Source organism: Penaeus japonicus, unplaced genomic scaffold (assembly GCF_977035675.1).
Source record: "Penaeus japonicus unplaced genomic scaffold, GWHDUDI00000001_assembly GWHDUDI00000012, whole genome shotgun sequence".
Classification (NCBI taxonomy): Eukaryota; Metazoa; Arthropoda; class Malacostraca; order Decapoda; family Penaeidae; genus Penaeus; species Penaeus japonicus.
The window spans coordinates 44608660-44627679 of NW_028234414.1; the positions used below are offsets into that span (position 1 = coordinate 44608660).

At 49.7% G+C, this 19020-nt stretch overlaps 1 protein-coding gene across 5 annotated transcripts in view; it reads left to right on the plus strand.

Moving 5' to 3' along the window:
- LOC122257574 (plexin-B) overlaps window positions 1–19020 on the plus strand; it is a 410989-nt gene that overhangs the window by 170492 nt on the left and 221477 nt on the right. For all 5 annotated transcript variants that reach the window (XM_086542851.1, XM_086542852.1, XM_086542848.1 and 2 more), the window contains exon 4: window positions 8486–8614. In XM_086542851.1, the coding sequence (XP_086398977.1) occupies window positions 8486–8614 (129 nt within the window). The remainder of the gene's footprint in view (window positions 1–8485; window positions 8615–19020) is intronic.

Here is a 19020-nt window from a genome sequence, read left to right on the forward strand (position 1 = left end):
ACAGCTTGGATTTAAAGGGGATAAAAATACGCGATGTTTAATGTTGTGGCAGGGGGAGGGGGGAGGGGAGAGGAAGAGCAAAGAGAAAAGAGAGACAGGGAAAATGATATGACTGTTGTCCTGGTTTAGACGCGGAGAGGCCGAGTACAGAGAGGAGAAGGAGGAGGAGGAAAATGAAGAAGAAGAAGAAGAAGAAGAAGCATTGAAGTATATTGCTCCAACTGTCTTGCCCTTTTCTTGCAATCATCACGACCCATGAAGGAGAGACTGTCAAATGGATAGATATATGAAGCGGAAATGAATAACGAGAGGAAAAAATGACAGCGGTGGACGTCAGTGAGGGGCGCACGCACGCGCGCGCTCACACACACACACACATACCGCAGGCAATACAGGCCACGCAACCGACTTGGAAAACACTCATATTTAATCAAGTCATTCTCCCCTCTCCACTTTTCCCCCCTCTCCCTCCCTCCCTCCCTCTCTCCTCTATTACTCCCCTCCTCTCTAGCCCCCCTCTAACCCCCCTCCCCATTCTCTCGATACACACCTGAGTAAGGAACACGGAATTCCGAAATAAATTGCACAGGTTGACGTGAATGTCGGGAAGCACGGGACAAGGGGGGAGAGGGGGAAGAGGGTGAGAAGGGGAGAGAGGGGAGACGTGCGGTATGAGGGAAAGAGGTGAGGGGAGGGAGGGAGGGGGAGTTGTGTTTGTGGGGGGGAGGGAGGGGGGGAGTTGTGTTTGTGGGGGAGGGAAGGAGTTAAGGGAGTTCGCTTTTTATTGTGTGTGACGGCTCTTCCCGCTCTTCGTGTGTAGCGTTATTATTGTTATTGCTGTTGTTATTCGGGGGCCGATGTTATTCTTGTTGCATGTTCCTTTTTGTTTGTTCGAGGGGTCTTGGTCTCTGCGAATTGGACGTCTTTGTGTATCGCTCAAAGATGGATATTATTCTTGGGTGTACCACTACCCCCCTCCCCCATGCTGCCCACTCACCCCTTTCTCTCTCCTTCCCTCTCTACCAGTTTTTGTTCATCGTTATTGTCTCTAATTCATCGCCGTTGCTCGAATCAATAGGAAACGGGAAACAGTAAGCACGTCGCTTAATTTTTTTTTTGTTTTTTTTGTGTGTGTGTTTGTGGGTACACGATTGTTTGTTTTCCTCTCCCCATTCCTATTTCTTCCCTCCTTCCTCATCCCTCATCTCTTCTCCCTCCTCCTTTTCCACCTCCCTTTCTCCTCCCTCCTCTTCTCTCCCTCCTCCTACCTCTTTCCTCCCCTCCTCCCTCCTCTTCTCTCCTCCCTCCTCCCTTCCCCCTCAATCGTCAGCATATTCGGCCTTTGCTTATCGCCTCTATCAGTCATCATGTGATTCGTCCGCCATCTTGTGCGTCTCCCTCCCCCCGTAAGTCCACTCGGCTGAAGATCTCAACGGCTCTTTACGATCGGCGTGATTGTCGCATTTAATTACGGCGATTACAAGGCCCGCGGTGTTTTACGATCGGGGCGCCGCGCCGTTCCGTGTTTGTTATGGTGTTTGTTCGTCGCGGGGGGTTTGGGATTATAGGGGGGAGGGGACGGGACGGGAGGGGAGGGAAGACGGTGGGTGGGTGGGTGGGGGTGCCGGTTAGGGAGGGTTGGAGGAGGATGGGGAGGGGAGGGGGGTATGGGGTGAGGGGGTGAGTTGGAGGAGGATGAGGAAGGGGGGTAGCTGGGTGGAGGGGAAAGGGGAAAGGGAGAGAGGGAAGGTAGGAAGGAGTAAGGGGGGGGGGGAGTTATAATAGGCGCCTTAAATTTGGTCAATTGCACCTCTTTGTCATTTATGGCTATTGATCCTCGAGAGTCAATAGTCGCACGTTATTGCACTGCGCTCCGGGCGATCTCTCTATCTTGGACGACTGCAATTAAGTGCGAAATTCCCTATGGTCCAGTCGGTTCGGATGACCCTTAGGTCGCTCTGTCATGCCTTATGCTCTCTTTCTTTTTTTTCTCTCTCTCCTCTCTCTCTCTCTCTCTCTCTCTCTCTCTCTCTCTCTCTCTCTCTCTCTCTCTCTCTCTCTCTCTCTCTCTCTCTCTCTCTCTCTCTTTCTTTCTTTCTTTTTCTCTTCTCTCTCTCTCTTTCTTTCTTTCTTTCTTTTTCTCTTCTCTCTCTCTCTCTCTCCCTCCCTCCCTCCCTCCCTCCCTCCCTCCCTCCCCCCCCTCCCCCCTCCCTCCCTCCCTCTTTCCCTCCCCCCCTTCTCCCTCTCCCTCTCCCTCTCTTTTCCACCCTCCCTTTCTCCCCTTCCCCCCTCCCCTCCCATCCAGTGCCGCCATTCCGGCCCCAGTGCCAGTATTGCCCGTGAGGTATAATTATCACCTTCGCACCTCGGCACAAATTACAGTCGATGTCACTCAAAAGGTGTTAAAGGTTGTCGGGGTTTGGGGGGGAGGGTAAATAGGTAGTGGGATGGTGGGGGTGTAAGTAGAAAAGAGGGTAGGGATGTCTAGGTAAAGAGGAGAGGAGTGGAGGAGGGGTGAGGGAAGCAGGGGGGTGAGAGGTAGCTACGGGCTCGATGAAAACTCAAGATCCAATTTGGACCCTCCCCCCCTTCATCCCTCTTCCCTCTTCCCTTATATTCGCTTCCACCTCTTCTTCCCGTTAACCCATTTCTCTCTCTCTCTCTCCCTCCCTCCCTCCCTCCCTCTCCCTCCCTCCCTCCCTCCCTCCCTCTCCCTCCCTCCCTCCCTCCCCCTCTCTCTCTCTCTCTCTCTCTCTCTCTCTCTCTCTCTCTCTCTCTCTCTCTCTCTCTCTCTCTCTCTCTCTCTCTCTCTCTCTCTCTCTCTCTCTCTCTCTCTCACTCTCTCTCTCCCTCTCCTCTGCGATTATTAGCGGCGTCTGTTTTTATCTCTCTCCGTCGCTCCATCTGTCTCTCTGCGAAGGCGCTGGTGCTCAGATATTACGCATTGTTTGTAAGGGATTGTGCGAATCGCCCTTTTTTATCCCGCTGGGCGAGGGGGTTTGGAGGCTTGTCTTGAGTTGGGTGGCTTTTGGAAGTTTATTTTATTATTATTATTATTATTATTATTATTATTATTATTATTATTATTGTCGTCTTTGGAAAGATTTTGTTTTTGTCTTTGTTTTATTATTATTTTCGTTTTCTCGTTCTCTCTTGATTTAAGATTTGCTGATGGGTTTATTCGTTGTTTGAATTTGGGACTGAGTAGGGGGGGGGGTTAAGGGGCAGGGGCGGGGCTCAGAGGGGTGGGACTCCTTGCTGGTTGAGTTAAAAAAAAAAGATGGAAGACATTAAGCTTTGATGCAGGATTGTTATTGACGTTCATCGTTGCACCATTTCTAAATCTTGCAATTTCTTCATGTTTTGATTTTAAAAAATGAGGGACTACATCACTAGCAACGATGATATTGACGCTGATAGCGGCCGTGATAGTGTCAAGACATCGTCATCATCATCATCACCATCATCATCGCCGTTCAGACTCTTCATCATTATCATCCGCTGCCATCTATAATTCCTCGCATGTTGCCTCCTCCTCCTCGCAATCCCCACATCCCCCCCCACCCCACCCCCTCATTCTCCGCCCCTCTCCCCTGCGGGTATGAAGCGTTTACAAGGCCCCGGGACGACCAACCAACCAGCCAACACGACACGACCAACCACCATCTCCGTTCAGGGATGGTGGAAGGTGGTGGTAGTCGTCCCGAGGTGTGACTGGGGTGGGGGTGGGGGGATATGGGGGTGTGGGTGTGGGGGGGCTACGAACCCGCCCATAAGTCAGTAAGTGGTGGGCGTGATGGAGCGAGAGAGGGGGGCACTATCAGCCCGCCGAATCTGTGAGTCAATCGCGGGGATTTGCCAGATTAGGATGGCATTTGCGACGGGCGAAGATTCCCGATTCCCTTCGGAGGCTGTCGCTGGGTCTCGCGAAGGACTGCTTTCGGGCGTGATTGAGGGCGTGTCTGGCGCGGTCTTTGTTTTGCTGGGTTTGCTTGGGGCTCACACAAGCGCGTTCATTCGTTCGTTCACTCATTCGTTCACTCACTCACTCACTCACTCACTCACTCACTCACTCCATTCACGCTCTTTCTCTCTCTGTCTCTGTCTCTCTCTCTCTCTCTCTCTCTCTCTCTCTCTCTCTCTCTCTCTCTCTCTCTCTCTCTCTCTCTCTCTCTCTCTCTCTCTCTCTCTCTCTATATATATATATATATATATATATATATATATATATATATATATAGTCTGTTTCTTTCGTTTTCCCTGCCCTTTTTATCGCTCTATTCCTAATTTTTGCTTTTCTCTTTTCTTCGCCCTTCTCTTCGCTATCTTCCTTTTTTATTTATTATTGGTCTTTTGGATTCCCCCCCCCCTTTGTTCTTATCCGTGTTCATCTCCGCCAAAGAACTGAGGTATTTTGGGCCAATTGTTCTTACTTTTTTTTTAAATATCATCTTTCTCTTGTCTATTTCCTCTTTGAAGAACAAGTGTGTTATTTGGTTTCCATGATGGCGGGGTTTGGGAAGAAAATTTGATGGATCGAGGTGGTTGTCTTGACAGGGAAGAAGAGGAGGGGGAGGTAGGAGTATGGGGGTGGGGTTAGGGAGGGAAGGGGTCTGGGGGTGGGGTAAGGGAGGGAAGGGGTCGGGGGGTGGGGTTAGGGAGGGAAGGGGTCTGGGGGTGGGGCTAGTGGGAGGGGGAGAATGATGCCTAGTTTACTCGAAGTGGAGTAGAGGGGGGAGAGGGAGGGAGAGGGGAAGGAGGAGGGAGAAGGAGAGGGAGAGGGGGAGGGGTAGGGGAGGTCGTCAGTATTGTCAATCTCTCCGTTGCCATGATCAACATGATCACCATCATTATTGTGGGCAACAGCGTCAATGATATCATGTCGAATCGGTTTCCATGCCAACCCCAACCTAGTCTTGGGCCGCCCGCACGCCAGGATGTGGGATTTTGGACAGATTGCTTTGCCCTCTCCCAGCGGCGCTCGCGGGCGTAGGCGGTGCTCGGTCGTTGTTGGATGTTCGATCTTGTTTCTAGAAAGGTGTGATTTTGTTACACTTACTTTATTTTTTATTTTGTCCTATTATTTGATTTATTGTTATTGTTGTTATTATTATTTTCATTATTTTTATTATTGATATTATTATCATTATTATTATTATTATTATTATTATTATTATCATTATTATTATCATTATCATCTTCATTATTATCATTATTATTATTATTATCATTATCATCTTCATTATCATCATTATTATTATCATCATTATCATCGTCATTATTATCATTATTATCATCTTCATTATTATCATTATTATCATCTTCATTATTATCATTATTATCATCACCATCATCAACATTATTATTTATTGGGGGGGGGCTAACGTCTTTCTTGAACACTTGTGTTTTTTCCTTCATGACTTGTTAAAAATTGGCCGTGGGTGCTGGCGTGGGTGTGTGTCTGTGTTTGTGTTTGTATGGATGTGGGTCTTAGTGTTGGGGGAAGAAGGAGAAAGAGGAGATTTGGGAAGAAGAAGAAGAAGAAGAAGAAGAAAAAATATTACGAAGAAAAGGGGAGGGGTAGGAGGAGGGGACGACCATGTGCTTGCTGTGTGTTACTGGTGGAAGTGATCAGTCTTCCCGCCTTCAGCCCACTGTCCCTCCCCTCCCACCCCCTCCCCCCACCTCCCCCGCTCTCCCTCCCACGCCACCTCATCCTGTTCCATAGCGTTCGGTCGGTCGGTCGGCCTTGTCGTGTTCGCCCGCGCGGCAACTTCGCGTGCAAGCAAAATAAAAAGTGCGATTGATCTATTCGTCTTTAGGTGAGTGCTTGAAGACGAGGCTCCGCCCCCTCCGCCCTCATGGGTGGCCGTTGAAGCCCCGCCCTTAGGATTGGGGCGAAGGGGAGGCCGGGGAAGGGAGACAGGAGGGGAGGTGAGGGTGACACGCATGGCCCTGCCCACTGCTGGCCACTCCCCTCGCCATCCGTTCTCCCTCACCCCTCCCCTCCTTCCCCCGGTCTCCTAATTGTGGACGAAGGGGAGGGGAGAGAGAGACAGAGCCGCGAATGAGGGAGGAGGGTGAGGGGAAGGGAGTAGGGAGGGAGGGAGGGAGGGAGGGAGCCGGGCGGGACAGTCACGAATTGGGGAGTAGGGGAGGGAGGAGGGAGGGGGTGAAGAGGCGGGACGTGGTAATGAATCGTTAAAAATTTGGTGGAAAATTGAGGGGAAGGCGGTTTTAAGAGGGAGGGAGGGAAGGAGGGAGGGGGGGATGTTTGAACTTTCTCCCCCACCCCCTCCCCTCCCTCGATGTAGGTGAGCGTGTGCGACAGTAATCACAGCGCGGGACCACCTGTCTGCATTATTAACACCTGTCCAGCCACGACTCCAGCGACCCGCCGCCATGGCCTCCTGGCTCGTCGGCCCCCCTCCCCTCCCCTCCCCTCCCCTCCCCTCCCCTCCCTCCTTCATGACGCCCATGCAGACCGGCGGTTCGAAATTATATCTAAATCAGTCTTATCTGTTTACTGATGGCGCCCACGTAACCCAGGATTTTTTAAGGACTGAATTCTTAGTACTATTTTCTATGTATTTCTTTATTGAATTCATTATTTAATTCGTTGGTATTAGTTTATTATTATCATTATTATTAGTTTATTATTATTATCATTATTAATTTATTATAACTATTATTATTATTATTATTATTATTATTATTATTATTATTATTAGTTGATATTGAGAGCTGGACTAATTGGTATCACCTGATATCTTTATTATTATTACTCAAGATGGTTTAGCTTTAGTTCTTGTGAGGTACACTAATTTGGCTTCGTCGATATCTGAGTATCGACGGTACGGTACTGATAAACTATTGTTTATTAAATCAACTTTAATGAATTCCGGGGGTGTAGATATGTCGAGCGGCGAAGTACTTGATTTATTTATCTCTTCTTATTGAAAAGCTCGATTGGAGACCGCAGATATTATGAATGATTAATTTAATTGCATTTTTTATTTGATTTTCGAATGGCACTTGGATTTTTATGGCCTTGTTTATGTTTGTTTATTTTGATCCAGATAAAGATACTGGAAATGCCATGTTCTAGGAGGGGGGGGGGATGTTTATCACTGAAAAGAGGATCAAGAAATGGAAGTGTAAGCGTATCAGTTGTGAAGTGCCGAAGGAGAGGAATATTAGATGCTTTCTAAATTTAGATAATTGTTGTTATCATATATTATATCATCATGTTTATTTGACTCATGGAAATTTTGTGCCACCTCCGTCCCCGTCCTCCTACTCAGCCCTCTCCACTCTTCTCTCCTTTTACCCTCTTCTCTCTCCTCTCCTTCCCTCTTCTTCCACCCACTTCCCTCCCCTCTCCTTCCCTCTTCTTCCACCCACTTCCATTTTCTCCCCTTCCCGCCTCGCTCCTTCCCTCTCTTCTCCTCTCCCCTTCATGAACAAGACTTTGTAGCGTTTAGAAGTTAAGTGTTCGGGAAAAGGGGAAAGGGGAAACTGTTGCAGGGCAGCGTTGCCATCATTACAGCGCGCGAGGAGAGAGGTGGAGAAAATCGTTTGATCATTCGGAGCGGAGGGGACTAAATTTGCGGCCATGACACAGGTGTGAGTTGTGGCTGGAGCGATGATTATGATGGCGGCGGCGGCGGCGGCGGCTTGTCAGCGCACTGAGGGGGGGAGGGGGGATGGGGGGAGGGGAGGCTTTAACTGACGTTGGCGCTGGCCCGCTGACAGGCTGCGACGGCCAATCAGGCGGACAGAAGGACCCGACCGTCCGCCGGGGAGGGGGGGGGGGTGCAAAGGGACTGCTAGGGATGGCAAAGGGACTGGCGGCCGGGGTTGTTAAGGAGAAGGGTTGGACGGTTGGTTGCAATGGCGTGTTGCTCTGGTCGAGGGCAGAAAATGTCTCGAATAAAAAGAAGTGTGGGAAAAGTGTTTTAGATGTACACATATCCCTTGCTTTAGTTAAAAGAACGATCCCATTTTGTCATGGAAGGGAGAGAGAGCGTTGTATGCAAGCAGCCTTCCCCTCCGACCCGCTGTGCAGGCTTAAGCCCCTCGCGCTTGCATACATCTTCGTCAGCCATCCCGACTGTAACAAGATAAATGGGCGCGAGGAAGGGCAGCAGCTGCAGTGGGACTTAATTACCAGGGGGAATAATTGCAAAAGGGACGCCCCGCCATCGGACGCACTTGCTTGCTTGCTTGCTTGCTCGCTCGGCCGTCCTTAAGTCGGTCGGCCTCTCGCCTCTAGTGCTTGGAATAGTTCTTGCTTTTCGAGAGGAATTGCTGAGGCGAGACTTCTTTTTTAAGGTGGACGGGGAAATTGAACATGAATTTGATAATGAGTGATGGTATTTTCTCCTACGAAGAATATGTATTTTTTTCGTTTTTTTTCTCTCTCTCTCTTTGCTTGTACGTGTTTGTTTCGACCGATTTCTAATGACATTCTCTCATGTTGCAGGCGCTGCTGGCTGGTCCCGAGGACGCGGCCGAGTACGGCGAGGACGTGATCGACGCCGGGAACCGCGTGCTGCCCGACCTGATCCTGGACGAGCCCGGGACCCACCTCTTCGTCCTCACCACCACCAGGGTAAGTGAAGTGCTCTCGCCCGCCGCCCCGTTTTTCCTCCCTCGGCGGGCTTCATTTGCTTGAAGTGGATTAGGTCATTAATTCCCCGTTTTTGTGGCCGTTTGGCCTTGTTCTCGCGTCTGGCCATGAAAGTCTTGGAAGTGGATTTGTTCATTAATTTTTTTTTTCCTTTCTTGGGGGGTGGGGTGGGATGGGGTGGGGGTGATGTGTGTGTGTGTGTGTGTGTGTGTGTGTGTGTGTTTGTGTGTTTGTTGATGTGTGCGAGCAATAAGGCCGTCTGGAGGTCATGTCTGCGCGAATCGGCAGGAGGAATGGGGAAAAAATGATTCTGCGTCAGGTGTTGCAGAGGTCCCCTGACGCAGAATGCAAGGACAGTTGATTTTTGCAAGGGCGGTAATCTTGGTATACGTGATCGAGGGCGACCATATCTCAATATAGATGCAAATGTTATCTATGGAAATGAAAATATAAATGTTAGAGCCATAGCTGATTCTGATCATAGCTCATCGGTGAACTGATTGGCACAGACTCCCTCATGGGGCATCCATCCATCCAGCCACAAGGCAACGAACGATAACGCCCCGCCCGGTTTGTGAACACAGCGTGGGTGGCGCCTTGATCCACGCCCGCTAACATGCTAAGCGGTTGTTAAGTCGTTAGCTCTTATTAACGCCCCGCCGACCCGTTTTGCTGAGACGCAACAACAGCAACAACTTTGATGGACGACACTGGCCCACGTCCTCATCAAGCTGCCTCGAAGAAGAGATAGATAGATTAATAGATAGGCGTGGCAGTTGTTGTTGTTGTTGTTACCCCCTTTTCTACGGCGCTTTCCATAAAGTAGAGGTTTTATGTATATATATCCCCCCCCCCCTTCCACGCAACTTGATATTCTAGTGAGGCTCAGGATGTTCCCTTGAGATTTTATTTTTATTTTATTTTATTTTTTCATTTAGTGCAAACTCTGAAATAGTTCTCGGAATCCCCTTTGGCGAAGGAGTAGGTGGTGGGAGTGGGGGTGGGGGGAACGATGAGGGCCGGGGGGGGGATCTGAAGCAAGTGCGGACGTCCTCTTGAATCAAGCTCGGAGGGATAGAAGCCTCGGCTGTCGTTCGGCCCACTGGGGACGGCCCGAGCTTATCTGCTTCCAGCATCTGTGACTTTGGCTTGGTGGACTCCTTCTCCTTCCTCTTCTTGTCCGCCTCCTCCTTCTCCCTCTTCTTCTCCGCCTCCTCCTTCTCCCTCTTCTCCTCCTCCTCCTCCTCCTCCTCCTCCTCCTCCTCCTCCTCCTCCTCCTCCTCCTCCCACTCTAATTTATACTATTCTAATCTACTTTGCCTCCGTCTGTACCCTTCCTTCCCCTACCCTTAAATTTCTCCATTTTCCTCCCTCTCTCCACCCCCCTCCCCCTCCTTTCCCCCTCCCCTGCCCGAGATCTTGTCTTGGGTTGCTATGGTTTAGTCAAGGGTGTTGTGGTTGTAGTGGTAGTAACATCTCTCTCTCTCTCTCTCTCTCTCTCTCTCTCTCTCTCTCTCTCTCTCTCTCTCTCAAAAGAATAGTATAGGAGTAAAACCAAGAACATGGAAAGTTAGATGGAGGGGGGGAAGGGGGGGGGGAGGAGGGAGTTGACTCAGAGCCTCACGTGATTGGTGTTATAAACCTGTCGCGGCGCCTCTCTTGCTCTCGTTGAGATGGTGTGGTTCCTTGTTCTCCCATTGGATAGATAGCTTATTCTCCTAGTTGATCGGGGTTCGTCATTACTGAAAGATTATTTTGTTCTCTTTCGTTGGTCGCGTCACGTTGGGCGGTGTTTGTTGGGTGGGGGATTTTGGTTTTCATATATATGTGAAATGGTTGGTTTAAATGGGGTTTGGGTTTCATGGCTTCTTTGTTTTTCTTTCTCATATGCGTGTATTCGTTTGTGTGCGTGGTTCCGTGTGCGCTTGAGTGAGTGTGTGAGTGAGTGAGTGTTTCAGCCGGGACCAAAAAGACGAGTTTCTCTCTCTCTCTCTCTCTCTCTCTCTCTCTCTCTCTCTCTCTCTCTCTCTCTCTCTCTCTCTCTCTCTCTCTCTCTCTCTCTCTCTCTCTCTCTCTCAATGTTTTTCGTCCTTTGTGTTATCGTGGCGTGCGATCGAGTGCCGGGTGTGGTAAACGGCTCCATAAACACGGGCGCAGGACGGTTCTCCCGGGGGCTGCGTGGAATGCCACGTCTCGTGTTTGGCTCTGTGTGTGTGTGTGTGTGTGTGTGTGTGTGTGTGTGTGTGTGTGTGTGTGTGTGTGTGTGTGTGTGTGTGTGTGTGTGTGTGTGTGTGTGTGTGTGTGTGTGTGTGTGTGTGTGTGTGTGTGTGTGTTTGAGAGGAAGAAGACGACGAATAGAAGGATACGGAGGGAGTGAGTGAGTTGGGTACTTTATGTAATAGCATTTTTTTTGTGTTTTCTCTAGCTGCATGCTAGAAGATGCGCGTCCTCCTGCGTTCTGCTTACTGCCGACAGGAGGACAATCGGTCGCCCGAAGGGAGCATTCGTCTTCCTTGGTCCAAGCGAAGGGCCAGCGACGTGGCGGTTCCTTATATGGGACTTTCGACATCTGAGCACAATCGACCCCCAGCCCGTGTTCTTGTTATTCGACGTGTACGTGCGCCGCCCAAATATTTTGCTCGTATTGAGTGAGCGGCGGTAGAGAATGCAACTTTCATCACCCCCACCTCCCCTCTGCTCCTGCCTTCTGCCTCTCCCCTGCTCTTCATCCTTCTTCCTTCTCTCCTCCATTTCTTCTTCCTAATCCTCCTCTTCCTTCTCCTCCTTTCCTCCACCTCCACCTCCCTCCACCCCCTCCTCCCTCTCCTCCCTCCCCCTCCTTTTCTTCCGCCTCCTTCCCTCCCTCCCCCACCCCCATATTTATTAGCATCTCGATGTAACGCCAGTGATTCCAATCTATTTAAGACGCGCTCGACCCTGCGTGTGAAAAATTCCCGTCGGCAGGAAGCCTCCGATAGAGATCTTTATACGTAGTTTCAACGCTGGGAATGTGTGCGCGATGGGGAGAAGAGGTAGAGACTAGGATGGAGGACGAGAGGGAAGAGAGAATGAGGAGAAGGAGTGGGGTAGGGATGGAGAGAAGAGGTAGAGACTGGGATGGAAGATGGGAGGGAAGAGAGAATGAGGAGAAGGAGTGGGGTAGGGATGGAGAGAAGAGGTAGAGACTGGGATGGAGGGTGAGAGGGAAGAGAGAATGAGGAGAAGGAGAAGGGTGGGGGGTGAGAAGTGAGAGATTGGGGGAAAAGGGGTGGAGAGAAGAGATAGAGACTGGGATAGAGGACAAGAGAATGAAGAGGAGTGGGGTGGGGGGGGGGGGCGGAGTGAGAAGTGAGAGATGGGGGGAAAAGAGATGGAGAGAAGAGGTAGAGACTGGGATGGAGGGCGAGAGGGAAGAGAGAAAGAAGAGGAGTGGGGTGGTGGGTGAGAAGTGAGAGATTGGGGGAAAAGGGATGGAGAGAAGAGGTAGAGACTGGGATGGAGGACGAGAGGGAATAGAGAATGAGGAGAAATGGGGTGGGGGATGAGAAGTGAGAGATCAGAGGGAAAAGGGAGGTAGGGAGAGAAGAAGCGGGTAAGAGAGAGGGTAAATAGGAAGTAGAGAGCGAGGGAAAAGAGAGAACGATGAATGAGTGGGGAGAAAGAGAGATAGAAAGAAAGATTGGCGATAGAGGAGAGGGGTGAGAGAAGAAGAGAAAAGAAAGAGATAAATAGACAGAAAGAAGTTAGAAAGGGGTCGGGGAGGTAGTAGGAAGGCTCTCCCTCACGGCATCGTTTATGCCAAGGGATTTGGGCATTAAACTCGTGAGATTTCGTTGGTGGCCCCGTGTTGTGAGCGGGGGAGACGCCCCGGGGACAGTATCCGGGACTTGCTGGCGTTGACTGAAGGACTCTCTGTGATCATCCTATTCCCCTATTCCCTTCTACTTCTTCTTTTTCTTTCATTGTTTTTATCTCCTTGTAGGTTTCGTCTTTATCGACCCCTTCTCTCTATCTCTATCTCTCCCTCCCTTCTCCCCCTCTCCTTTTCCCTCTCCCTCTCCCTCTCCCTCTCCCTCATATCCGTATTTCCCAGGTACTTTATCCACCTTTCTCCTCTCTCACCTCCCCATCCCCATTTCCTCTCCCCCCCCTCTCCCCCACTCCATGACCTCCGCAACACCTAACACCGAATTGATGGCGTTGCTTGTCGTGGTCGCGCCGGGGAGTGCGTCCTTGCGAGTCGTTATCATGTGTCTCTGCGGCCGTTTGTGGCGTCCCTTGTGTGTTTTACGGGGGTAGGAGTGTCTAGGCCTATCTCTTAGCACTCCCCCCACCCCCTATCCCTCCACCCTTCCACTCTCTTTTCCAGCTCTCACCCCCTTCCTCCGGTCGCTATTACTTCTTGGAATTCCGCTTCGTTAGATCCGTCTTCTGTGGAGAGAGAGAGAGAGAGAGAGAGAGAGAGAGAGAATGAGGAAGAGAGAGAGAGAGAGAAAGAGAGACAGACAGACAGACAGATCCTATTCGGGATACAGCGCCCAGATTTTTTTTCTCTCTCTCCTTTTCTCTTCTTATCTCATACCTGAAGCTGGAGAAGTCGCGTAGCAAATGGATTAATCTCCTCTAACCTGTTTTAATATGTATCTGTATTTTTTATTTATTTTTTTTTTCTGTAACAATTTTTCCTAGTTATTTTATTTTTCTCATATTCCACACTTCCCTTTTTGTCTCCTTCCGTTCCTCTCATTTCTCCTCTCCTCTTCCTCCTCCTCCTCCTCTTTCTCCTCCTCCTCCTACTCTTTCTCCTCCACCTCCTCCTCCTCCTCTTTCTCCTCCTCCTCCTCCTCCTTTCTCCTCCTCCTCCTCTTTCTCTTTTTCCTCCTCCTCCTCTTCTTCCTCCTCCTCCTCCTCCTCCTCCTCCTCTTTCTCCTCCTCGTCCTCCTCTTTCTCCTCCTCGTCCTCCTCTTTCTCCTCCTCTTCCTCCTCCTCTTCCTCCTCCTCCTCTTCCTCCTCCTCCTCTTCCTGGCCTCACCATTTTTTACATGGGCTGCCAAGACAGCAGATGTGGCTGACTGCCTGACGAATGGGCATCCCGCGGAGCAGCATCAGTGCGAGGATTGTCTCTCCGAGCGGGAGATGAGGAGCTTCTGATGTCCGGTGATGCTGCGGCTCTTGTTATAGGCCTATTGTCTCGCCATTTGGTGTATTGTCTGCGCCTCGTCCGTAGACCCACGTGACGGATGCGGCGAACGTGTCCAGGGGGAGAGGGGGGGATGAGGGAGGGGGGATGGGAGTGCGGTTTGCGTACGGTATGTCGCTTGTTCGTTTCTTGAAGACGAGCTTGGTGGCTTGTTTGTTAGTACGTGTGAATGACGATGATTGTGTTCGTAATGATAGTGCGTGTCAGATTCTTGATTAGTTTGGGGTTTCAGTTCATTATGATAATACTTGTTAATTATGTATGTGCTGATAATGCGCTACGGACTCGAAACTAAAAAAAGAAAAAGAAAAAGAAAACTATCTATAGGATTCACATTCCCAATGACATCCTGCGATAAGATTAAAATGTCGAGGCGTATTTACCGATTCGAAACACAGCTCCAGCGGCGTTTCTCCGGTACATTACGCAGGTGCCGAGAATGAGAACAGGTCATTACGAGGCTTTGACCTCTGTTGAACTAGGTCAGTACGGTACGGGAGGCTAAAGTGGCCAGGGTGAGCTGTGGAAGGTCTTTTTTTTTCTTTCTTTTTTTCTTTTTTAGATTTTAAAACGTTGGGAGAGGAATGGGAAGAAGGAGAACGAAAGAGAAAGAAAAGAAGGAAGAAGAATAGGGGAGAGGATATGTTGATACGAAGGCGGAGAATTGGAATGAGAAAAAGAGGAGGTGGTTGGCTTTTTGAAATGGGGGAGAGAAAATGAAGGATGGTAACGAAAAAGAGTGATTATCGGGAAAATATAATACGAAGAAGAGGAGGATGATGAAGAAGAAGAAAAAGAAGAAGAACAAGAGGAAGAAGTATTAGTAGTGGTAGTATTTGTAGAATAATGCTAAGAATAAGAAAAAGAAGGAGAAGAAGAAAAGAAGAAAAGGTATTGTCGGTTAGTCAACAGTGGGGTCTTTACACCCGTGACTGAGACTGGGAGCGACTCGGCCTTATCGTTTTATCTTTTTGAGGAGGCCTATGGAGCCTTAGGGGAGGGGATGGGGGGGTGGGGATGGGGATAAGGATAAGCAGCAAGCCTTTTTTATTTCTCCGTCTGGTCTCGCGGCCTCTCTCGGGATGTGACGAAGGGCCTGCCTGCCAGTCTGGTTCTCCTCGTCTTGGTGAAAAAGGAATCGGGACGGAGTGGAAGGGACGAGGATGCAGGTTCGGAGTGGGTGGCATAAAAGAGGCAAAAGGAGAACAAAAAGAGAAGAAAGAAGAGAAATGAAGAAGACGAAACGAGAGACAGAGACAGAGACAAAGACAGAAACAAAGAGAGAAAGGGGGTGGGGTAGTCATGGTCATTCGCCTCCCGGATCCTTAGTTAAATCCAACAAGAACTCAGCCGCTAAACCTCAAAACCACTTTACACTCACCAAAAAAAAAAAAAAAAAAAAAAAAAATCACATCGCCGAAGCACCGACGTCCACACGAGCTCCTTGTTGACGGTCGTGTAGGGGGAGGGGGGGAGGGAGGGGGAGGGAGAGCGAGGGAGGGAGGGAGGGACGGACGGAGGGATGGGGAGGAGGAAGGGAGGGGAGGAGAGAGGGAGGGAGGGAGGGGGGAAGGGAGGAACGGACGGAGGGATGGGGAGGAGGGAGGGAGGGAGGGATTGGGGTGGAGGGGGGGGGGTAAGGGAAGCTGTCTCTCACGTGAGCTCTCGTGAACCGCAAGATTGTTGAACCGGTCCACGAAGAAGGTTCTTGAATCGTTCGGGGGTTCGATGGGCTGTTGAGTTGAGGTTGTTGGGGGGAAGGAGACGGGTTGGGGGGGGGTTGTGTAGGCGTGGGCGTGGGTGTGGGCCGAGGGGAGTCAGTGCCGATTAGAAGACGGGCGGATGAAGAAACGGATGAAGAGATCGATGATGGAACGTGTTGATGGATGGACGAGTCGGGAGATGACGGCCGGAATCTGTTTCGGAATCTCCCTTCCCTCCTCCCCCCTTCCCCCCTCTCTCAACGGAATTCCTCAACATCTCGGAAGGAGCTGTGATTTGGCGGCCCGCGAAGGATCTCTCTGTATCTCTCTCAACCCCTCACTCCCTCACTCCCTCCTTCCCTCCTATCCTCTCCTTTTCCCTCTCTCTCCCTCCCTCCCTCCTTCTCTCCCTCCCTCCCTCCCTCCCTCCCTCCCTCCCTCCCTCCTTCTCTCCCTCCCTCCTTCTCTCCCTCCTTCCCTCCCTCCCTTCCTCCCTCCTTCCCTCCCTCCCTTCCTCCCTCCTTCCTTCCTTCCTTCCTTCCCTCCCTTCCCTCCCACAAGAAGAAGAAGAAGAAGAAGAAGCAGAAGAAGCATCCGCGCCGCCGTCACGCTGCGTCGGCTCGGAGGACGAGCGCAAGAAAACACGGCGGCTGTCTCGTCCCGACGCGCGATGGCCTCATTACCCCGCTTGATTTTGATGGCGACGTGACGGGCGGGGATGGTGGTATTATTGTTATTATTGCCAGATGCCGAGCGCGCGTGGAGTCGATTCTTTCTCTCTTTTTCTTTCTCTTTCTCTTTCTCTTTCTTTCTCTCTCTTTCTCTTTCTCTTTCTCTTTCTCTTTCGCTTTCGCTTTCTCTTTCTCTTTCTCTTTCTCTTTCTCTTTCTCTTTCTCTTTCTCTCTCTCTCTCTCTCTCTCTCTCTCTCTCTCTCTCTCTCTCTCTCTCTCTCTCTCTCTCTCTCTCTATATATATATATATATATATATATATATATATTTCTCTTTCTCTTTTTCTCTTTCTCTTTCTTTCTCTCTCTCTCTTGCTCTCTCTCTTCCTCTCCCCCCATATCCCCGAAACAACACTTCGCCGTAATTACGTTCTGGTAATACTGATGTTTCCGATTTTTATGTGCGCTTTCGAATGTGTGTGTCCGTCCGTCCGTTATTATTTTCCAGATAGCGTTTTTGTTTTGTGTTTGTGTTTGGGGTTATGTGTATTTTATTATTGTTTTTTGCTTGATTTTTTTTTTTGTTTGTAATATGAGTAAAAATGTCCAAAACACCAATTTAGGCTCACACACCCCACACCGACGACCCCCATCCCCTCCCCACCACTACCCCTCCCCTCAGCCCCCCTCCACTATTCCCCCACCTGACTCGAGCGTAATCTGGTCTCCCGATCGCCGAAGCCCCCGCGGATCATAACCTGTATCGCGTTTCGTGGACCATCATCCGTCTTGCCGTAAGTCCCCGCGACTGTCGCTGACACTTATCGAGCTACCGCATCGCATCGTAGCGCGTCGGGGGCTTTGGCGCTTCCGTGTCGTAAATCTTTTTCTTCTTTGGTTTATGTTTTGCTTTCTCTCTATTTTGTTTGTTTTCTTATTTTTTTCCTGTTTCTTTTTCTTGTCTTGTCTTTTTAAGAATTGTAATTCTGTGATTGAATTATTTTCGTTATATATATATATATATATATATATATATATATATGTATATATATGTATATATATATATATATATATATATATATATATATATAATCTATCTCTCTATCTATATCTATCTATATATGTATGTATGTATGGTGATTTTTTTTCTATTGTCTTGTGGTGGGAGAGAGCATATCTATTTTTCCTCTACGGTTAATTGTTCGAAAGTGACGGAAAGCGATCAGTTACTCTGTCTTGTAGCACCGTTTATTGCCCACCTTCCTAGATTTTACGATTCCTCCCCTCCACCTCTGCCGGTCCCTGTACCGTATTCCTATCCCTCCCCCACCCCGCTAACTCCCCCCAGAGGCATTTTCCAGTACACACACACAGACAGACAGACAGACATACATTCAGTACGCACACTATACACACTCCCGGTAGCTTGCGGTCAGTCCTTATACGGGGAATAATAAAACCCCTGAGCTACCTTTCCCTCCACCCCACCCCACCCTCCCTCCCTCCCCTCCACTTGTCCTCTCACCCCCCCATCACGTTACCCTCTATATACGTCCCTTGCCCCCCTCCCCCTTCACCCTTCCCCCCCTCCTCTCAGGACTAAAGTACCAGATGGTTCTTAATGGAAAGGGTTTTTAGTGGTGCGGGACCGAGGATTTGGTATTTCGGAAAAAGATGCTATTTGGAGTTGTAGGGGGATTTTAGGGCGTGGGAGGGGAGGGAGGGAGAGGGAGAGAAAGGAGGAGAAGGAGAGAGAAGTAGAGAAATAGAGGGTGAAAGAGGGGAGGGAGAAGGAGAGAGAAGTAGAGAAATAGAAGGTGAAAGAGGGGAGGGAGAAGGAGAGGGAGAGAGAGAAGGAGAGAGAAGTTAAGAAATAGAAGGTGAAAGAGAAAGAAGACGAGAAGGGAGGAGGAGAAAGAGAGATAGAAAAAGAGAAGTAGAGAAAAGAAGGAGGCATATATGTAAAAGGTGTTGCTAATGTCATAAGGAACACATGGAAAAAGAAAACCGGGGGGAAAAAAGGAAAAGGAAAAGAAGTCTAGGACAAACAAGGCTTGCTTCTCGGGTGTTGTTTTCCCGGAAGATATGAGGACGGGTCTAAGAAAGAGTTTTATCTGTCTGTATTTGGGTTAGGGGGAGGGAGTCGCGGGCGGGGGTGAGGGGAGGGGGGGGGGCGTGTAGCTCCTGTTGTGACCTCGTCTTATCAGTGCGTCGACGTCTGTGGCTTGAGTCCTACAGGAGGTGGGGGGGGGGGGTAGAGAGAGGAGGAGGAAGAGGAGAAGGAAGAGAACTAAGAAGGAAGAGGTTACCGTTTCGTTGCCGTTTCGTTATTCTTGTTTTCGTTTTATTCTCTCTCTCATTATCATCATTATCGCCGTATTGTTATACCCCTTTGTTTGTTTCCTTTCTTCATCCTTCCTCCCTTATTCCCGCCATCACCTTAATTATCCACGTCGCTTCATTAACCTCTTCGGCATTATTACCTTCGTCTCGGTATTAGCTTCATCACCATAAGTATCCTCGACTTTTCATTAACCTCATCAACTTGTTTCATCAAACTTCTCTCTCTCTCTCTTTCTCTCTCTCTCTCTCTCTCTCTCTCTCTCTCTCTCTCTCTCTCTCTCTCTCTCTCTCTCTCTCTCTCTCCCTCTCTCTCTCTCTCTCTCTCTCTCTCCCTCTCTCCCTCCCTCCCTCCCTCCCTCTCTCTCTCTCCCTCCCTCTCTCCCTCTCTCCCTCTCTCCCTCTCTCCCTCCCTCCCTCCCTCCCTCCCTCCCCCTATATTCACCCCTTCCCATGCACTCTCACCACACCTTCA